The 22,718-nt window shown below is 32.3% G+C and overlaps 1 protein-coding gene across 7 annotated transcripts; it reads right to left on the reverse strand.

Moving 5' to 3' along the window:
- Positions 1-1,779: 1,779 nt before the first annotated feature.
- Positions 1,780-22,200, reverse strand: LOC117207200 (reticulon-1-A). Of its 7 annotated transcripts, XM_033447156.1 has the most exons (7): positions 21,951-22,198; positions 21,045-21,803; positions 13,801-13,836; positions 5,574-5,781; positions 5,177-5,385; positions 4,682-4,787; positions 1,780-4,065 (listed from the first exon to the last, which is right to left on the reverse strand). In XM_033447156.1, the coding sequence occupies exons 2-7, from the start codon at positions 21,775-21,777 to the stop codon at positions 4,014-4,016; spliced, it is 1,344 nt and encodes a 447-aa protein (XP_033303047.1). In that variant the 5' UTR covers positions 21,778-21,803; positions 21,951-22,198; the 3' UTR covers positions 1,780-4,013. The 7 variants fall into 7 exon arrangements, with proteins under 7 accessions (XP_033303047.1, XP_033303046.1, XP_033303048.1 ...); XM_033447155.1 differs by having other exon boundaries at positions 21,045-22,198; XM_033447158.1 differs by lacking the exons at positions 21,045-21,803; positions 21,951-22,198 and adding an exon at positions 18,306-18,763 and having other exon boundaries at positions 3,751-4,065.
- Positions 22,201-22,718: the final 518 nt, after the last annotated feature.

Here is a 22,718-nt window from a genome sequence, read left to right on the forward strand (position 1 = left end):
ATGATAATACCGACCAGGTTTGGAAAAATTAAGCATGCATTCCTGCCATCTATGATGATCTTCCGACACTGGTTTGAAAAATTCAGTAGCGTATCATTAGCTAACCATGGCCCCGCTTTGTTAACTGGCTGTTGCTATCCCCACTACTTTTTGAAACTAAGAGATACATATGTACTGAAAATTTCCTAGTTCCTAGGTCCTAGAGCTGTTTCCTTCGGTAATTGGTCACATAACATCCAAATCCACGATCAGTTAACGTGATCCTATTATGTTATCGGTCTAAATTCTACGACAAAAAAGAAAGGTCTATCCTATATTTCACGTACTAATAAACGAGATACGAATGTAATAACTGCTTTATCGTATCGTCAAAAATATTATATAATAAAATGGCTACTTACTATTTTAGAATACTATATTAGTTGATTTGATCTAGATATTATGGAGGATATAAAGAAAGCAAATCGCGTAATTCAGTGTCTTATTTAATATAATTTATTTATAAATTAATCGTGCGGATGCAGATGCGATAATGAAAACGTCAATAAGCGATACGCGTATTACAATTTGCATTCTGATAAAGATTCTTCTTCCGTCTCTGTCTATTTTTCTCGCATTTCTTTCCCATCGTAGTTGTCTCATTTGCGGACGTTATATTTTGAAGTAAAGATTAACGGTGGTACCCGTTATTGAATTTCATCGAGACTCTGTCAAATCGTATCATCGTAAGGAATCATGCGAATGAACCTTTAATGCTTCACGATACATCGATCAACGATGCTACACGGTGAAAAAAAATTTGGATGAAATTTCCAGGTACCAGCGTCGATTTGCTTGGAACGATATTATAATAAAAATTCGCAATTCAGCCAACAATTTTCAATCGTAATGTTTAACTATATAATTACACTTAATAATGTGATAGCGATAATTGTATTGCTCGAAGAAAGGAATCTTCGAAAACGCCGAAGAAAAAACAGACGGCGCTACTTCTTTAAATCTCACATACTCACATACACACGCGCTCGTTCATCATTCTCACATGTGTGTGTTTTTCAAGAGTTATTAATGAATGATGACACAGAAATCGAGTGATATGCGGACCCACTAACGAGTATTAAAAAAATTGCTTTTTAAATTGTCTCTTGGTTAAAATAATATTACTGTAGAAAGAGTCACTATTTATGATGTCTTGCTATTGCAATAGTATTTCAATAATTTTAACAGTATTCAATCATCAAATACAAAAATAACCTCATTGAAAAAGCTGATTGTTTATCAGTATCGCAAAATAATTGAAAGATCATGATCGAAAAAGACGCATATTAAGTGCTATCTGTGTTGATAATATAGAATATTATAGCAACAAAAATTTCCGATTGGCCATTAATTGAAAACCCATGGAACTATTGATTATATATTATTATTGATTATAAAACGATAGCGTATATTGTTGTATAAAGGCAAATTAATTACCAATTAACAATATAATTTACTAAAACAAACTGCTTTCTTAACAGCTCGTCGTAAAGTAATAAAAGTTACTTTATTTTTTAAAGAATAAATTTTCAAATATAATACAAATTATAATTAATCCTTCGTACAATTTAATTGAAAAGAACTGCTAAATTTCTACATGTAAACTTCATAGAAACTCGAAATCTTATGTATATTAAAAATCAATAGATTTTTAATTAAATAGTACCCATACATTATTTATAGTGTCATTTAAGAAACTAATTCAAGATATGCAACATTCGTAACACCATCAACAACAAATAACTTTCTAATTTATCTTTCTTTATTATCTCAGTCTATTTGTCCCTCTTTTTACATCCACTCATACATATGTAACGCATTCTTCCCCTGTATAAAAAAATGACTTTTTAAAGGCAATTAATTATATATAAAGTAGAAGTTTTAAATTATTTTCTCAGGGTCATATTTGACTGTTACTGTTAACAATTATCCTTTCCTTTGTTTATTTTTTAAACGAAACATTTAACAATAGCAAAAAGAGCGAGAGGCTTTTGCTAAAACAATTGATAGAATTTTAAGATCTGTATTTACAATTATATAAACCTTATTTCTTGATGTATTAACTTATGCTGATGCAATATATCTGTAAATATGCGTATATATTGTAAGATATAAGTTGTAACGTGTTTTATACGCAGCTTAAAGAACATATTATAGACAACATAAATAAATCATTTTTGAAAATACCGGTTCACAGATGAAAACGGGAATAGTCGCCAATATATTTTATTAAAGAAACAAAATTAAAAACAGAAAAGTAGAATGTATATTTACATGCTTCTAAAAGCAAGTACGAATATTATGTTACAAATAAAAATCCAGGAAACTGATTTAAAGTCGCATACTGAAAAAAATAGTAGAAATCTTAGAAGGCTTTGTTTAAAATAGATATTAAAATGGATTTTAGATCAGTTTCTCATAACGAAATTATCTAGATCGTTGAAGATAAACAAAATTTATTGAAAACAAAAAGATTTTCCATATATCTTTAAGACACCTATATTATTTCATTCTTAACATTTGAATATAATCATGTAATATTAGTGTCATACGTTCCAATGCGTGCATTTATTATGTGATGTTAAAGAATAAAACAGCATTACATAAAGTTTTCGTTATAAAATTCAAGTTTGTAAACAGTATTCGTTTGAATTTATTGTAAGACTACTAAAAATGAGAGACAGACCAATATTTTATTACAAAACAAATTACCAATTTCAGTCATCTTGATGAATATGCAATCAGAAAAAGAAAAAAGGTGAAAAGTACAAATTTTAAACGCTAATGGCTAAAAGAAGAAAAAGGAAAACACCCCTCTCGTCATCTTTGTGCCAAAGATATTTCTGAATAACTTCTATTATGAAATTAAAAAAATTTTTTCTAAGAACTAAATGATTAATCATGATTGATCTCAATGGGACCGCATATCATTCTATTTAAAGAAGAAAGGTCAGTTTAGACTGATGTGGGAGAGTGCGAGGAAAAAAACAAAAAAAAGGAAGAAAAACCGGGAACCCCCTAAGAGACACACGCATTGCACCGTTCATGGTTTTTGCATAGAGTACACCAAAGGGCTCTATTCGCCTCTCGCGTTGCAACAAATTAACATAATCGCTAAATGTTACTTCTTTCCATTTATTTCGATTAACAGGGACAGCTTGTATAGATCCAGAAAAGGAAAACTCGCATTACGACATCGTCGGACATTGAAATCCAGCTGCCGAACTTCCAAAACATTGAGAAAAGGCATTCTTTTCCTTATTACCTTGTAATCTTTTCTCGCTGTTCTTTTTTTCAAAGCAGTGTTTCTTTCATTGCGATTTTTCACATTTCCAACTCTTTGTTCTTCTGGAGATACCCATTCATTTTAGGTAATTTTATTTTTCCTTCTTCTTTTTTTTACATATACATATATTTTCAATAATCTTCCATTACAATTTCTTTGCAAGCCATGCTTCTATTGTAGCTACTTTTTTACGATTTTTTATTTTTTCATACATAGGAATTTCAGAATTTAAAAAAATTATCCAGTTACTTTAAATCTTACAATGCTAAGAACTTGATTTTTCTGTATCTTTCGTTTTCTTGGTATATTATTTATAATATATATATATATATTATAATATAATATATAATATAATATAATATATAATATATATGTATTATATATATATATATATGTCTTCATTGTGCTCTTCTTTTTGACGCTGGTGTTACATTTCATCTTTTCTCCGTTGTTTAGTTTCTTTGAGTACTCTGCAATTTTTGTTAAATATTTCCCTTTCACCATTCTTCGTTCGATCTTCATATGTTTTGTTCTTTATTTCCTTTTTTAATTTCATTTTGTTCTTCTGCATTATCTTTTCGGTTCTCTCACGTGACCACTCTGTATTTCGTTCTTGCATGGATTCCGCAATTGTCCGACAAATTCGCTTAAGCTTCTTTTGCCCCCGCGTGATGATATATTCTCACATTTATTCTTCCTTCTTTGGCTCTTTCTTGCCAAACGGTATCGCAGCTTTCACTCTGAAACGACAATTAAAATATAGATGTTTTTAAAAAAATTTGAATTTATATTTGTATAAAAAATACCATTTTATTTTATTTTTTTTAATGAAGATTAATATGCATCTTCTAATTTAGCAATATGAGTATATTTATACAAATTATATATGTAAATGTATAGCAAGTAAGAGAACAGAACTATTCCCATTTCCCTTTACACAGAGAACCAGTTCAAAATATCATTTTAATGAGTCCTGCACCGTGATGGACATCTACTATCAAAACGAAAATTGCCAGTTAGTAGTCGGAGGGAACCATCAGCAGCATTTCCACTCTATATTTGTCACGAAGCAACGTTAATATTTTATGCAACAAATGCCTGATTACAGGGAGTGCATATGCTACTTTCAAAATATAATCTATTCGCAATGTAATACATCATCAGGTGATATTTTACTTTATTTACAATTATAGGAAAATACTTCCAAGAAAATATTGTTGTAATTAAATTATGTTATTCAAAGTGTTGAAATCAGATAATACGGGATAATACAGAATTATTTGAGAAAAAACTCTGTTTTGTTTTTATTTTAAAACGCGTGAAATACTGAAGATTATTTGATGAATTGTAACTTACTTAGTAGTGAGATCGTTGATTTTGCTTTGTACCAGTGCTAGATTCTGGTCAATTTGTGCCTTATTTGTCTCATAGACCTTCGGCAGTGTGAATAAGGCAACCACTCCTAAGAAAAGATCAATTGAATTGGTTATAGAAAGCGCTAGATTTTTCAAAATTCATGCTTATATCGAACAATCACATAGTCTAGATAATATTAAGAGGACTCTAACATTGCTCAACGAGAACAATGACCTCATTATACATTTCAGTGAGGGTGCGGATATGCCGTTAAACCGCAAATTTAGTCTCTTGACGCTGAATATTTCGTTAAGACGTCAGTTCTATTAATATTTCTAGATAAGTATACGTACAACTATTTCCTGACTGTAGAGACAGAGGAAAACTAAGAATGTCTCGATTAAACATATTTTCATAACATTCGATAAACCACAAACTTAGTGTGACTTGTATTAAAACAGAAAATGGAATATTTGAGAAATTTACAAAATTTACCAATTATGACTAGAGTCATGCCATTGAACCAAGAACCCACGTAGGTGAGACACCAAAGAAGGACACCAAATTTTAAAGAGTCGACGAAATCCTCGACAAGGAAGAGCCTACGAAGTTCACTGACCGCTGCGTTTAAGTGTGCAACAGCCACGTCTGCCACTTCGTGCACCTTCTCCGCGGGCAATGTTAAATCCATTTCCAAAATGTTCCTAAAATTATAAGTAACTTGTCAATATGTTATTGCTTAGATTTTAATCTTTTTCACAAATTTTTCTGAAATTACTTGATCTTCAAAAAGTTTCATATTTCTGGTGTTTTAAGGCAAATGAAAAATTCTTTCTTTAGGATAAGAAATTTCATTTTTACCGACTTTTATCTTTGAAATCAGGATACTTACTGGAAAGGATGCCCATCGGAAGTTTTCTGAATAGCTTGAAGAACGGTGTTGTGAATCCTAAAGGCAACGGTGCCTGTGAGGATAAGAAGTGACAAATAAGCAAGAACACTTATCAAGCTGAAGTAGGCCAGCGAGAGGAGCACGCCGAGTATACACCCGAACACGGGGCCTGATTTCTTTGGATCGCGCCAATAAATTAAAGCTGCCACTAAAACGAAACAAAAAATACACCGTTATTAGAATCTTCAAATTCGCAATTATTATACTTTCATTATACAATCTATTGCAATACATAGTGCTTTCACATTCTTATTAATTCACAAATATACGTAATAATAAAAAAAACATCATGTTTCGATATCCAGGAAATATGCAATAAGGATAGTATACAGAACAGATAGTGTACAGAAGGGGAGACCCTTATCGAAGTTGACCATTTTCTTAAAATCACAAATTCCACGTTCACATATCATCTTTCTCTTCTACATAAAATCTTTGAACGTCGAGACAAGTTCAATATAGGTATTATCCGAAACTGATCAAAACCATAACAGAAACATTATTAATATTACACCACTTATTAAGATTCTCAAGCTTATATTCAATACAGATCAAGTAAAATCCGTCCATCTCAATATTTTCGTACGAACACGTGCTCCTGAACCATATGTTAACAAATCTTGTCGAAGATCGATTTTTTCCTAGAGAAAAGACGAAGACTCACCGGTACCTCTGTTGGGAAGCTCCTCGATGGCTGTTCTTAAATTATTTTTTCGTACCATTTTCGACGAACGAGCAGAGGATATGGTATAAAAGAAGTCGAAAGCGAGGAAAGCCGAGCAAGAACTGCCAACTCTCTCCGCGGCTTCGTTTACACATGGAGCTCTCTATATGCCTCGTGATATTACAAAGATACGTGTGCATGAGGAGTAGGAGAGGGAAGCAGATACTAACGAGTTAGAATGGGAGAAAAACGAGGAAAGGGAACCGGTAGAGTAATCGCAAATAAAATAGTCACTGAAGTGGAAAGTGGGCAAGGAAAGGTAAATCGTTAGAAGAGTACTTCATTAATCACGATTGATGTAAGAGTGTCATTAAGGAGGAAATGGCTGTAACTTTTACCTTACATTATCAAACTTCCTTAAAAATCGTGAGAATATTTTTGGTATCATTTGCTACATTTTTTCCTTAAACGGATCGTTCTGATATTCTATTCTTTTTATCTTGGTGTTATTTTAATGATATTTATATTTAATCTGATAGCTTTATAGATAAATTTTTTGGTAGTGGTACGTTCATTATATTACGCAATTGCTCGAGCTGTATCTAGAATTATAGAACTGTGTTTAATTAAATCACGAAGTTGTGAAACTGTTTTGAAAGTTATTTTTATAAATACGTTTAATTTTCATTCGACTGTAAGTCAGGATATGGATCAGTTTTCATGTTATGAAGCTCTCAATAGAGTACTCAATGGTACTATTTTGGTATCATGCTTTGGGATCATGAGAAGTATCTTACATTGCTTTTCTCTTGCTGTCTTCCTCGAGTCTTAATATACATATTTTGTATCTATTTGCGCTTCTGATTACATTAACAATAAAACTTAACGTACATTATAGATCTACAATCTAGAGTCAACACATCTTAGACAAACGATAAATATTGAAGTAATTAAACATAAGAGGAATCATGATTAATGACAACAACCGATTGTCAACAGCCTTGAAGGTCCCCTAATAATAGAGACCTAGTGAATTCTTGAATTTTGCCATCGGCTTTGTCTCTAATCCAAAAAGGACGGTCTATTAAACTATTTCCAAGGCCTCTTCAACGTCGTGTAATTCTGCCAAATGAATTTATGTCATCTGTTCCAATTCCTGATCGAACAAGTTCTATTTCGTTGAAAATCCGATCCTCTTCAATCTAAAATTCACCAGCAATTTGAAGATTTAATCTTGTACTTTTATATTTAAAGCATTTGAAAGCTTTTAAAAGTGTCTTTGCTGTTATAGAATTTTTAAAGACAATATCAAGAGTGATTAGTCGCAATAGATACGCAGAAGAATGCGAAAATAAGCGAATATCATGATATTTTATCGTTTCTTTTGTGAATTTGATGCCTCCACGGCGACCGGTTGTAAAGAAACTATAACGGATGTGTAATATGTCAACTAGAAGACTCTGTATGGAAATCTATATGATATAATACGCCGTGGAAATATGCGTGCAAGCTCAGCCTGTCGTGTAACTGAGCATGAGCAGAATTAAATATTATATTCTGATCGTTTACTGCATTATAATCAAGCTGTTGCTTTAGTCAATTGGCATCAGTTTCTATTCGACATTTAGCAGGGTGGGTATGCTAAGATACTTAGAAAATGTTTAAAACAAAGATATTCGAGGGACAATATTTTTCAAAATTGTAAAGAACTATGAAAGTTTTAATTCTTTGTGAATTTAATTCTCTAGAATAATCCTCAACCATACTAAAATATGTATTAAATATTTAAAGGGCAATATTCTTTAAAACTGTAAAATATTCATATAGAAATTCTAGATATTATTATTTTAAAAGTGTTAAAAATATAGGCAAACGCACATTTTGAAATGTAATTCTCTAAACTCTAAGCTTTAATTTTCTAAATTAATCCCCTTTTATACTAAAATATCTATTAAATATTTCGAATATAATTTAGAACGTAGTCTGTGTCTTTTTCATTTCCACCCGTAGTATATATTTTAAATTATAAAAAATTATTATATAAAACTATTGAAATCATAAACTATAGAAAATCTTCGAATATCCTCTTCATGTTCTTTATCGAACAGTCCCTGTACGACCGATTCTAGAGGCTGCAACAATAAGATATTAACATTCATATAATTGTTTGCGTGATCCAGACGTATCGAACTCTTAAAGAGGTTCAATCAGAGTCGGAGTTGGGACAAATCCAGACGTGGACAGAATTTAATAGAGCGAGGAAGATAGAGATACGTCGTGCATAAGTATCACGTATCGAAGGAAAAGAGGGGAACGGTCGGGCGCGGTTTGGCGGTAGAAAATCAATAAGATGTCTCTGGTAGTGCGATGCCCGGCGTCGCAGTGTCGGCCGTTGCCTCGACGTCCCTTACTATCCCCAGAAATATTCCTTCCAACGGATATTTTACCCTCCACGAATTCACCCTTCATTTGCTTCTTTCCCCCATAGGAAATTATACACCATATACCTGACTCAGAATTACCATCTCTCTTTTCCTGCTATCATATTCCCGTTGTACACGCGAAGGTTTCTTAAATTACACATAAAACTAACGATCAACCCAGAAAAGTATTTCTGACGTAAAATTTTGTCAAAGTACGAAGAAAATATTTTTTACTATAATATGTGATGACTTGTGAGTTTCACTCTCGCAAGAAAATGAAGTCATTTTCTGCTATATTATTGGTTGCGTTAGAAAAATGAGAATCTCAGTTTTTTCCTATTTCCTATTCTTAAAATTTTGATACGCGAAGAAGAATATTATCCAGAGTATCGTGAAACGATTTGAGATTTTTTTAAAACGGTTTCGTATTCATCTTCCAGCGGAACTGTCGCAATGCGACAGTGGCTTCAGGCAGGATAAGTTTCACGAGACGGTATCGATTTTCTCGATGAGATTTGACAAAGAATTCGATTCTTTTGGCTGCTTTGGATCGCGTCCAAGCGCTAAAAGTAACAGTGTTTCAAAGCAAACAGTGCAATGCTCTGGTCTTTAAAAGTACTCAAAAAGAATTATTAACAAAAGATTCTCATAACAGCTACGCTTCTCTTTCTCCAATGTTTCGTCGAAATACCTTCAAATAAATATATCAATTATACTAGTCCTCTGAAAGGTTCCTTCCATTCACTAATCAAATTCACACATTCTCTCCAGACTATTTGATTCAGCCTTTAAATAATTTCATCCTTCATTAGAAGTCTAACTCTTGCAATTAGCACCAATTCAATCTTTAAACAATCGAAAAATTCGTGATCCTGATATCTTTGCTGAATTTCTAGTTTGATCCAAAGAACCCCGATTACCGGCATTATCAAAAGCTTTCGCTTTCGATCGACTTCGAACAATAAAATTCCTAGTTTTCTGATTGCAAACTCAATATCTAACCAACCAAACAATTACTACCTCCTATTCTTCTAAAATTCTTCGAAATTTCGATTTGTTATAGTTGAACCCTAAGATTTCAGTCCTGTTTTCAGCGGATCGCAAAAATCATTAACATTTCCAAAAAACCCCACCCCGGATCTCTGATGTAACCACGTCTGCGCAGTTTCTTTCTCAAACTGGCAACCTATCAACCTCCTCGGTGTATATACCTGCGTCTCTATCAATTCAGATTCGAACAACCCTTTGTGACACTCTTACTCACGTTCCTCCCTCGTGATTGCCATGTTTCCCTCCCTTGTCTCCGCTTCTTCCTCCCTCCTCTAGAGCTCGAGGGACACCTCGAAGAGAGAAGACACTGGCGGCGAGAGGATAAACGGATCGTACACGGCGATGAAGGAAACCTTGCTAGGAAAACCAACGTAGAAACGCGACACACACTCCGCGGTAGAGATAGACTGCGGGCTCGCCGAGCGGAAAGCGAGAGTTCCCTTCGAGATTTCTGGCAGAACACCAGCAGCCTCAAACCCGGCCGGATACTATATTTAAACCCGGCTACGGCCGCCAATCGTCTCCGGCTTTTTTGGATTCTAACCGCGACACGAATCTGTCCGACTGCATCGAAATTTCAATGAACGGGAACAAAAGGGACAGGATTCCTTTGTAAAAATGTAAAGGGCTCGTTTAAATGGTTTACAAGGCGACTGGAACATAGATCTTGCGTGTATATGTTTGATTAGGGAGATATCCGAGGAGATACGAGACAATATCAGTTGCTTGACCCAGACCTGAATTGGAAATACGATGGGCAATGTCTTGGTTGGTGATTGAAAAGGGTGTTGTTTTGTTCCGAATAGATTAGAAGTGATACATTGGTTGTATGTTTAGATATATGTTTTTGAATGCTCGATGTTTGATCGTTTTCATTTGAGGAAACTTCCTGAACGAGTACTTCTTTTTATATAATAAACATACCGTAACATACAGGATATCCCACTTTTTCCCCGATAAAATGCGAGAGCTTAACCTATAGGCAAAACTAAGAAAAGGATGTTATATAAAGTTTGTGAGTAAACACTTTGTTACAGAGTTATAAACAAATATTGTATGCATGAAACAGGTAACAACGCATTTTCTATTCCAGCACACAAAAGTCAATCGTATTATTTTGTCAGCGTAATTACATATTTTTTTATCGTGTAGTAACAATTCCGTGTCGTTAAAATAGTTGTAGAATATAATAACAATAAGAAACGATTACCTTTACTGTATTTAATAGTTCAGTACTAACGGTTGGTAAAAATATTCGAATAAGCAAGGATGTTAGAGAGTCATAAAAAGCATGTAACTACGCAAATCAGATAAACACAGTTGACATTCTGTTTGCTATAATAGAAAATGCGTTGTTACCTGTTTCATGCATACGATATTTGTTTATAACACTGTAACAAAATATTTATTGACAAACTTTATATAACGCTTTTTACCTTATTTTTTCCTATAGGTTAAGTCATCACAGTTTGTAGGGAAAAGTCGCAACAGCCTGTATAATACATATTATAATAAGCAGAGCTATGTGAATAATCTCTAAATTATTTTGTACATTTTCAATTGAAGATTGAAAAAGAAAAACTGAAATTTAACGAAAATTAAAAAATAGCCTGCGTTGCTACGAGAATTAATATAGAAAATTTTGGGACAATATTCATCGGGTCTATCTAGTCTATTCAGATCACCTAGACCTAACATTGTCAAGTAACATTTGTGAATGACGCGATGGATAATTGGCAAGATCCTCTATTTCTCACGCGAGTTATCCAACACAAAATTTTTCAAGTCGCAAATCAAGACACGATAGTAACACAATCAACTGTTGCTATTAGCTTTATCCACAGTCGTTAAGGAAGTTAGCTGATCGTAACATAGAACTCAAGATTCGAGAAGCGGATCCAAACTGTCAGAGTAACATATTGTGCAATTACTAGATTGCAATCGACACTCTACGCGCTAGATTGAATTATCATGACGAAACACACAAACGATTGACGTCAGAGGAGTCTACAAAAATTCATAGCCAGGTCATCGAACCTCAGAGGATTAATATCATTCCAATATCATCCTAAATGCAAGCATCCAACAATAGTCACAACTCAGACTTCTTTGGTATGTACTCTTCACGAGGTACTTGACCCATACACACATACATAGATTGCTCTTGCCTCTGTAGTCTTCAAAGGGAAAATCAATACCACTGGCACTCGAGGGAACAAAGGAACCAGATTCTAAGTACTATCCTCGTATATCTATAGAGCCACTGACGGAGTCGATTTTTCTGAAATTACAACAAGAACTACGTCAATAATCACGTGCCATTTTGTGCTAATATCTTGAAGCAAAGATATGTTACCTATTATTAAATTGTGTAGTAAAAAGTAGTAATAGTTGATGATTTGTTAAAATATTTTTTTCAGCGCTTTTTCCTTAGTCTGTTGTAGATTTAATTGGTAGATGTTTATTTTAAATTTACATTCATGGGAAATGTAAATTTGTATAAATATCCGCAGTCGAACTATTACGAACAATACATTCAAATGAGAAGTCACATTTATGTATAGACTTTCAAAGATTTGCCGAGGTTAATTAATTTCTTATTAATTCAAGAGAGATTTAATAAACAAATTTTGTGAATGCATGAAATTCCGTCCATCATTTTTATCAAGACAGAGATTAGATAGAAAGGTCATATAATGACCCCAAGCTTTCGAATGATAGTGCACTATGTTTAAAGTTGCTCATAGAGATATATTGGAGTACAAAGAAACAAGAATCGTTAATGTCTTTAGAAGGAAGTTCGATAAAAGTAACCTATTGTACGACCAAAGTGGTGTCTTGATAACTCTTCTTGTACTTTGAATACTTATTACCAGACTTTGTAACGAAAATAACGTTTCATAAGTTGGCGACATGAATGACGTAGTGAATGTACAACTTTACTCGTGAAATAACGATTTCCAAGAGTCTTGCTGCATCTGCATTTTCATTGTCTGATGAATATGATTTACATGGTACAATTCTCTTGCATTCTTGTTTCCGTGGAATATATTGGAGTTATAGTGTTAAATTATCGGTCAACAATGAATTACACGTATGGAATAATACATACAGGAAAAAAAACACGATGCAGAAGTGTTTAGATAATAAATATGCAATCTCGTAGAGGGAATTATACAGCCAGTACAAAGGTCTTTCGTTCATATACATGGATATAAGTAATTGTTACAAGCTGTTTATTGTTCGATTTATCATTGAAAATTCTGCAATCTTTCGTATTTTAGCAAATTCGATGACAAATAAAATCTTTGCCTCAAAAGTGTATTATATGAATTATAGTATATTTCACCTAACAATGAACTTGTCTCAACGTGACTTTACATCAAATTTCGGATAATTTCTCTGTATAAAAGTTATCTTAATCCTACTACGGTCTTTGAATTTGTAGGTACATTTCTCATTTCAATGTCACTATTGTTTCAACAAATACGAGCACAAAAATAACATTTTTCTTGTACTTTTCTCGAAGCTAGGACATTTTTAACGATAAAAGGGTACTGGATTGGTCGGGTTCGTTATCAAAATCGAAAACGACACCAAAAGATACAACAGGATTAAACAATACCAAATGTAGAATATCATTTTTACTAAAAATTCTTTCTATTGAAACATTTATCAATTGTCCAGTTTCATTACATTAAAATTTGAACTGGATATAATCGACACGAAAATGATACCTTTTTTTCATTAAAGCTATATTTTATATTTATTATATTTATATATAGAAATACTTCTATAAGCTCCAAGTGGGTCATCCTATATACAATAAATAAATCACAAATAGCGTTCTCTCTCGCCTCCTCCCTTTTTTTGTCTTACGTCTACTCTATAGGTATTAGGAGCATAAAACACAAGTACACATTTAAAAAAAAAGACAAAAATTTGACAAAACATGTAGCGATTATATAAATATACTGCTCAACACATAGAAGCGAACGAATGGACATCGACATCGAGTTTGGCGTCTTACCTTTTGGATTCAGTCTATCAGGATTAAACCATGCGTCTGTAAAGAACAGAATCGAATTATGTTAGTTTGTGTGATTGATATAGTTCTATATAATTACTTTACGATGATCTGTGAGAAATGGACGAATGGCAATAACAATAAAAAAAATATTCTCAATGCTGTATAATAATAATAAAGGTAGCGATGACATTTCTTTATAATGAACACTTTATCGTTATAATATTGGCTTGGCAATTAGGTGATCGCGGATTTTGTCATTAGGTGGTAACGAAAATACTACGAAATTAGTCTTATCAGTAATAGTATTTTCTAAAAATGATTCTATTAGATTTCAACATAAACTGGTATCGTGGGTTATAATAGGTGACTACAATTTGAGCTACATTTTCTGAGTTAAGTTACTTAATGTTACAGTAGCTATATAATTTCAATTTATCTTCTCTATCTTACATGATAAACGCCGTTAATAGTATTTATCACGTAAAAAATAGAATATAAACTAAAATAGGTTACTCCAAAATTAATCTTTTTAAACTTATTAATTAGTTATGTGAGTAGTTATACATTTTAGTGAACTATGTCTTCCTCAAAGAAATATCAGTAGAAATGCGTATTTCTGTTGTACATAATAAATAAAAAATATTGTCCAAAGCTTATAAACAATTCTATTCTAAAAAGATTAATCAGCCGAATTCAAACAGTTATCATTTATTGTACAAAGAAACGATATCGATCGAGACGTAAATAATTCTGATCAATTTAATGAAAAATGTTATAAAAAAAGAAATTCGATAAATACGGGTATTTTATATCAATGATAAGTAAAAATATTTAGACTCATCTAAATCAATCTAGATCATCTATCAATCTAGATTCATTCAAGAACAGTTGCACGTGTTCACTCATTGTCGGTATCATTAGCATAAAATCAAACTCTCGTTCATTTCAATTTCCTAATGCTTTCCTACTATGTAATTTTTTCTCTCACAGTCGGTGATTTAACCCATCCCGTTAGTCAAATGTAACAATAAGAATTATTGATCGTACAATGGCTCGTTGCATAACGGAAATATGTATTATTATTATTATTATTCTTTTTTAAATTATTCTCTTAAAGATCTATCAACAATTTTAGTTTGTCATCTGAAAAAATTAAATTGGATTTTTTCTTCAAAGAAATTAGTACATATACATATATAAAAATATCAAAACTAGTTATACCAATTTTCGTATAATTTTTGGGAATAATATATCAAAAGATTTCAGGAGTGGCAGTTAAATAGCACCTAATCGATTGGCAGCATTCATTGTCAGTGTAATTAGCACACTGCACGGTGTTGCGCAATCATTGACCTCGACTTCTATCTCGATATCTACGTACTTCGACCAAATGACTTGTCTTAAAATTTGCACATGTAATATCTAGTCCCTGGTAAATGATACAGTGAATTTGTCTAAATAAAATATTTCCTATCTTTTTTATAACTTGTAATAAAAAATTAAAACGGTACACCACCAGCGCAAGTCTCATAGATCCAGAAAACAAGATAAAGAAATAAAAAAAAGAAAGAATTTTTTACTTCTCTATAATTTAAGACTAATTTATTTTAATTCTGTTTATTTCATTCGCTATTTGTATTTATTACTCATCATTAATCTATTTTATTTTAAAACACAAGGAAAAAGCCAACAGACCCTCTGAATTTTAGTGTTTGTTACGAGAGAATTTCTAACGAAAAGTCCTCTTTCAAAATCGTTATAAAAAAATGAACAAGGTTATTATTATTAATTTCACTGTAATTTATATAAAAATAGAATTTCGTATTTGTTTTTCGAATTAGAGATCCAACGAATTTTTCGAGTATCAACGGGATTTTCGATAAACGAATACATAAATTAGATTTGTTAGAGTAAATATCCATTCCTTAATCTCATAACTGTTATCAAAAAACATTTCTAAAGACATGGAATATCTTGTATTATACATACGTAACGTTACTTCGAGTTATATATATGCTTATCTTATGTAACTCGTGCTTTCAATATATCTAATCATGATCGTAGGTTGATTCCATGTAATTAGAGATAATTGCTGACCTGTTATATTTATTGATCATACCTGATGAAAAGTGATTTCTTTTTTAACGAAAAAATTCCTGAATATAGACACACATACAAACACAATGACTATTTAAATTTCGAAGCAACATGAATTATCCCTAATTTCCACAATGTCAATTCAATTATACTTCCCGAGTGCCGATACTATTTTTGCATCCAACTACGACGATTATTGCTAATCAAATATGCAAACTTCAATTCATATGATAACGTAAAAAAATTCCATAATAATTTTGTGATAAGATATCGGGCACTTGAAAATCTCCAATTGTTTTTTTATATTATAACTGTGCCCATCCGTTAATTATAAAATAGTAATTAAAAGATATCTCTTAATAATATCTCTTAAACTAGAAGTATATCATTTCATGTATATCTTTTTTATATATGTATATGTCATGTATGAATGAAAATAAAAATTCGATCGATGTCCTTTTTTTATATTTTATTATCAAAAAATTGCTATTTACAATATAAAGTGTGCAATATATTTATAAAAACCGATAGCCGACGATCAATAACCCACTTACAAATCGCGTTTCCACTGCGCATGTCAGACAGTCGATGCACCCGGAGCTATATAATTATCTAGTTTTTTCACTTTTCTCTTTTTCGCGCTTTCTCTTTGTTTTTATATTTAATAACGCATACGACACGCTATCTGAATGACTTACACGATAAACAACAAGTTTCCTGTGATAAACGCGGCTTTATCTCAGTATTAAAATTAGAGGACTTTGTCCTTTTTTATTATTTATTCCTCTATTGAGTAACATATCTTAAAAGAAATATAATTAGCAAAAGAATCATTATCTGACTAAAGTTGAGTTAAAAAAGAATTTTTTAATGAAACGGTTGTAATAAGATACAAGACAAAGGAATTGTGCTGATTTTTTTGTACAAAGAAAGAAACAAATATTTGTTGAGAAATAAATGCATAATGATTTATGTAAGTTATTTTTGTAATTAATTAAGTTTCTAAGATCTCGAGGAAATTGCAACAATTGAAAATAGTAATAAACTAGATTGTATTAAATTACATATTTATATTGGAAAGCACGATATGAATTTAGGATAAAAAAATATTTCAGTCTATGCATAAATATCAAACAATACTTGCGTGTTTCACTAATGAAAAACAGGTTATTAATAAATGATGGTGTAATTTCTGTAGCAATCAATATTTTCATAAAAAGAACAAAAGAACTTTAACCATGTATCATGATAAATCAGCTCTTTAAAGAACATTAGGATCGCTTTTGCGTTAACTTCTTATGAAACCCTATAACCCATTGGTAAACATTGCGGCCTTGAAAATTTATTACCTCCAATATCTCTCTAATATTTATCTCTAAGAACCACACATAGTATTGTATTTAAAAAAAACAGTAAACAATAAAAGAAATTTCAATATCTTAACAGTTTCAATAAAAAATCTCCTTCATTTAATGTACAAGTATTTAATCGCATTGTATAACGATGTCTATAATATTATACTACGACATAATTCTGTAACAGAATATTAAATAATATTAAATAAACGCAACTTTATATTTTCTTTATCTCTGTCATATACGTTCATTTTACATAATGTAGACGTAAAATAATTTATCAATTACATGATAAAGCTACTGTAACTAGTACGCGCCCTACTGCTGATAAATTGCACCTCGTTTCCGACGTCAAACCACTGAGCTACCTGTTTCGTATTATAGTATGAGCCAAGATGAAACGAGGCTATAGCGTAAAATCTGTTAGAAGTTAAAATGAACATATTTCTTTATCAAAACAAGCAAATTGAGAGAGATAGTAGCAAAAAAGTTCTGAGAGGTTCGTACAAAGAAATTGTAAACCTTTGGAAGCCGGACATTTCAGAAGCACGTCATAACAACACATAATATACATTATATGAGTTTTGTTATACGTATGCAATTATTTTCTCAAAACATTTTCAAGCAATACGTGATATATATCTACACGACACGATTGTTTATATCAGAACGATAAGAATACAAATATGTGTAGTACACTACAACACCAGGTCAAAATGATCTGGGTTCGGTATTTAGAAACAGTTACAGAAACAATCCATTTTATAAAGTATATCAAAATTAAATTTATACTACATATTACAATCTCTCTTTCTCAAATAAAACAGCGTTAATAAGATGTCGCTATTTTTTATTGTGCGGAACCCTAGAAATGCAATATACATTTGATTTTAAAATGAGCTGCGGCTATAAGGCCAGCCATAGGATCATCTATACCACTTCTCGATGGTTCAATTTGTGATCTCGCTATATATCTTGACTCATACTATACTTTGAATATGTTATATCTCCTAGTCGACGTCAAATGAGAAAAAAATGGAAAAATTAACATACATGGATGAAGAATATTCCAGAAGCAAGAATTGCCATTGGCGATGCATGATTCTTTGCAAACCACATCGGAATCTTCTTTCTCTTTTTCAGGAGACATAGGGCATGCTGGCTCCATTCTCATTATTCCCTAACCTTGTGTCTCAGTCGAACCAAGGACGACTCGCATTCGAGCACTACCCCAACAACCCACTCTGATAGTCGCAACGACGCACTTTCTGCTACTAGCTCTTTACTTTCCCCGTTTCTTCCACCCTTTTATTCTTTTTTCACTGACTCTACTCGCTTGTTCGCATTCGAATAACTCGTTCCGACTTATTCTATCTGCCTTTGATACACGAAATGATTTTGGACAAATCTATCAGGGGAAAAATAATAGTTCGTGTAATATTGATGTTGCGATTCCCTAACGACACACTATGCTTTGAGGCGAGAACAGGACTGACGAGTATTATCGACCCGTGGACAGTTCCAGATATCCCCACCACCTCGACGCGCCATTGCTAGGTGCATAGGGAGACGATAAGGCTTCGGGTACGGTTCGGATGAAGTATAACTAGTTACTTTTGTTGATAGGAGATGGCGCCTTCAACACTGGTAGGGTCTAGTGAGTTTCAACGGAAAACATTAGATGACGCGGAATTCAAAATATAAATAGGCAATCCATTCGAGTAGAAACAGGTGTATCTACTAAAACAAATTGTTGCATGAAAATTTGAAATTTTTAGAAATGAATAAATCGATAATTTATGTTTGAAAGAAAATAAAAAATAAAGAACTATTATTTTTTTACGTTCCACAATTTCTTTTTAAGAACTTATAGTTCCCATTGACTACAGTAATCCTTATATTTTGAATTTATAAAATATCTGTGGTAACTATTAGTTTATGATCAGATATGGTGTTAAAATATTATTTTGTGGCGAGTATTCTGAAACAGTTAACAAGAAAAACATGACATACTACAATAATGTACGGCGATCGGAAATAATTCATGAGTCAGGCGCCTGAAATTTTTCGTACTGAAATCATGAGTAAAAATATCTTCTTGAAGAACGAAAAAGCGGCTTCGGTTAAGAGCACGACGCATAAAGAATGATTTTCAATTAGTACTACAATTTTATCGATATAAATTTGAACAACTTAATATTGAATATGTCGCCTATTATGTGCAAATTTTTAATTGTAAAATGCATCTTTATACAGACTATTTTCCCATGGGCTTGGCTGTTCCCATTGGTTCAATCAAAAGAGGTCGTAAGGTATCCCTGCTGCGGATCAATATGGTGAGAAGATACGGGTTACTTCGATCCAACGTAGAAACCATACACGCAAAATGAGTACATATCTCTTTTTTCATGGTGTAACCTAATATACTATACAAATACTAATATAAATAAAAAGATATAGAAACATGTTATTTCATTAAAGATATAAAACGTTTAATTCTCTCTTTTTCTAGTGATTTTTCAATGCAACATTGGAATTGTTTCATTTTTCAAATAAAAATTAAATGTCCAGATAAAAGTTATATTATTTGAAGAGTGCTATTGTTCGAAATGTTTAAGTGAAAGCAGTTAAAAATCGGTCACTCAACGAATATCATACACTTACTCATTACATAGTTCCTTAATGGTACACACCTACATACGAATATATTTAAGAATCGATAATTTGTTACTTGGCTGTTGACATTTTATTCGAAACAAATTTATAGCACATATTATTAATAGCGAATCTATTGCACTATAATTTACTTAATACGCACTTAACCATTGCACGAGAGATTATAATCGTAAAATAAAGAATAATGTTAATCTAATAAGTTATTCGTAATAAGATGTTAATATAGGGAGAAGAACCATGAATATGCAAACTACATAGAAATTCAACCGCGAAATCTTTGATTACCGTTATACTAAGTACATCATATATCATAAGTAACGGTATAAAGACGCCACTATCTTGGGGCACCACGATATGATTTGTATCATATTAAAATGATAAGCAAAATACCAATTATCTAAGTTTGCCGTAAATGGCGCAATCGTACACAATAAAGGGTATTAATAATGGCTAAGACTTCACGTAAAAGATTGACACATTCTCTCTTGTACAAAATGACGCAATACATGATTTCTTGTCTGGATTTTTACAATGCTTTTGTGAGTAGTCATTTCTCAGTATTGAATTGTTATGAAACATTTGTTTATTTTCTCGAGTATTTTATGAAACTGAGAAGAAATTTAACAATTAAAAAAAACTAATTATTAAAAATTCGGATTAAGATATTTCTTGCGGATTAATTTCTTATGAAGCTGATGAAAGAGTAAAGATGTCTTAAAGAGGTGTATGATGTGCTTGGAATAACTAATCACATCATTACAGCTCACAAACGCAATGACGCTGTAGCCAAGCGGAAGCATGGTTCACTTCGTGCAAAGATGCTAAATTAATTAACATTTCGTACTAATCGTTCATGCTTTCGAGACTTTGGAGGTCGTCATCTCAAGAACATTGACTATAAAATATTCTTCCTAGTAATATAAAATATCTTCATATATGATCGAAATAAAAAAAAGACTGTATATAAGACCTAACAAATTTTTACTTAACCTCATTAGATGACTTATACTATTTTATTCATATCGATATATATCACATAATATCAGTCTAATTATATTACTATTTCCTTTACAAACTATCGACTTAATTATTTATTAAAAATGTAAATGTACTCACCGATTCCCATGCTACTGAAAATCTCCTTTGGAGCAATTTCCACTTCTATCGGTTCTCGTCTTACTTCCTGCTTGATCGATTTGAAACTCTTTGCCGGTGATGCTTCGATTTCGGACTCAAATTCCGATTCCCCGGTTTCTGGTGCACTGATCCGTTCCTTTTTCTCTACATGCTCAACCACATACTCACTTACACTTTCTGCTTTTCTCTCTGGTTTCGAAATTAACTCCGAAACAGGTGGAGATTTTTCAATAACATTCCATGAATTATCCAATTTTTTCTCAGTAGAGGGAGGAATTTCTGGTTCGCGATCTGGAATTTTGGTTTCCTTAACTTCTTCCTTTTCGGCGATCTCTTGCTTCTCATCTGCCTGTTTAGTAACCGGATCGATTTTCATAACGTCCGATTGGTCCTCTATTTTGCCTGATAACAAGTCGAATTCCGGTTCCTTTGATCTAACCTCAAAATTACTTTCCTCAGCCGGTTTTCCTTTTTCTGACTCCAATAATAACATCGTCGCTTTTTTAGAATCTTCTGGTTCATTTAATGATTGATTCAAGGAAAAGTTGATCATATCTTGATCCATATCGAAATTATCCTTCGCACTTCTATCTACTTTCTCGGTATGAGTTTCAAGGTGGGTTGATTGCCCATCCTGGACGTGTTCGAGGTGCTCAAAATCGTCCATCGAATCGTGCTCTCTCCTGATTGGTTGCTCCTTCAACTCGGCCATCTTTGCTGCACGCGAGGAGTGTTATCCTGTCATAGAATTCAACTTTTCCTTTAGGACGTTACCGATATTTCTTCGTTAATTTTCTTTGTAATATCTCTTCGCGATATTTTTCTTTTTAAACTTAAAAATTCTCAAAATTATTAACAATTAGAACAGTCTCTAAAAACTGTTACCTGCAACGATAGTGTTGACGTTTCGTTACGTTTTGATCACCTTTCTTGTTACAATCTCACGTTCCTTGAATTTTTTAAAATCGAAGACTTTAACAGCTCTTATTTCGTTATAACTATTTTACTTATTATTAAGCGATGCACAATAATTTATTCAAACATTAACAATAAGCGGTAGACATTGAAAATGAAAAACTGTTTTAACGCTCACTCTTCCACGGGTGAATTCGATTCTGAAACATGTTCTCCGGCGGAGTATCTCACGGGGTGTGCGTAGTAAGAGGGTTTCCGCCCCACCTATTCCTGTCTGCATCAGGAATGTACACATATTGGGTGACGACTTTAATAAACTCAGAGAATGATTTTAAAATTTTTGAAAATTCTATACTCGCTTATACATATCACATATTTCATTCATTTATGGTCCTTTAAATGATTCTTAGAATAAAAATATAAAATAATGTATCTTAATAACAAATTGCAAAACTATAGCGTTCTTTAATGTAAAATACATTACATATTGTCTGTTTTTATTAAATGTTAAGAAGATAACTTTTATGTATTAACAATCTTAAAAAGATAATATTGAGTCTGGGGTCCGATAAGTACCGTCCGTTCCTGACGTAGCCAATGAGAATTGATAGTTGTCCCCACCATATAGTTAGGAAGAAGGGACTGGAGGGGTCTTACAGTTTAGGACAATGGGTAATGAGTCACGTTGGAAGAATACATAGACGTGTATAATGATCCTAGATGTGTCATATTTGTAAA

This window comes from Bombus bifarius, unplaced genomic scaffold, assembly GCF_011952205.1.
Source record: "Bombus bifarius isolate JDL3187 unplaced genomic scaffold, Bbif_JDL3187 scf7180000008023, whole genome shotgun sequence".
Classification (NCBI taxonomy): domain Eukaryota; kingdom Metazoa; phylum Arthropoda; class Insecta; order Hymenoptera; family Apidae; genus Bombus; species Bombus bifarius.

What these genes read in the sequence shown, in the direction of transcription:
- LOC117207200 (XM_033447156.1), bottom strand. Translation starts at nt 21,777, where the DNA reads ATGGCCGAGTTGAAGGAGCAACCAATCAGGAGAGAGCACGATTCGATG. An exon ending in TGATAGACTGAATCCAAAAG is followed by an intron (nt 5,782 to 13,800) that starts GTAAGACGCCAA and finishes GTTTCGTTTTAG; the next exon opens with TGGCAGCTTTAATTTATTGG. An exon ending in CATGACTCTAGTCATAATTG is followed by an intron (nt 4,788 to 5,176) that starts GTAAATTTTGTA and finishes ATCTTTTCTTAG; the next exon opens with GAGTGGTTGCCTTATTCACA.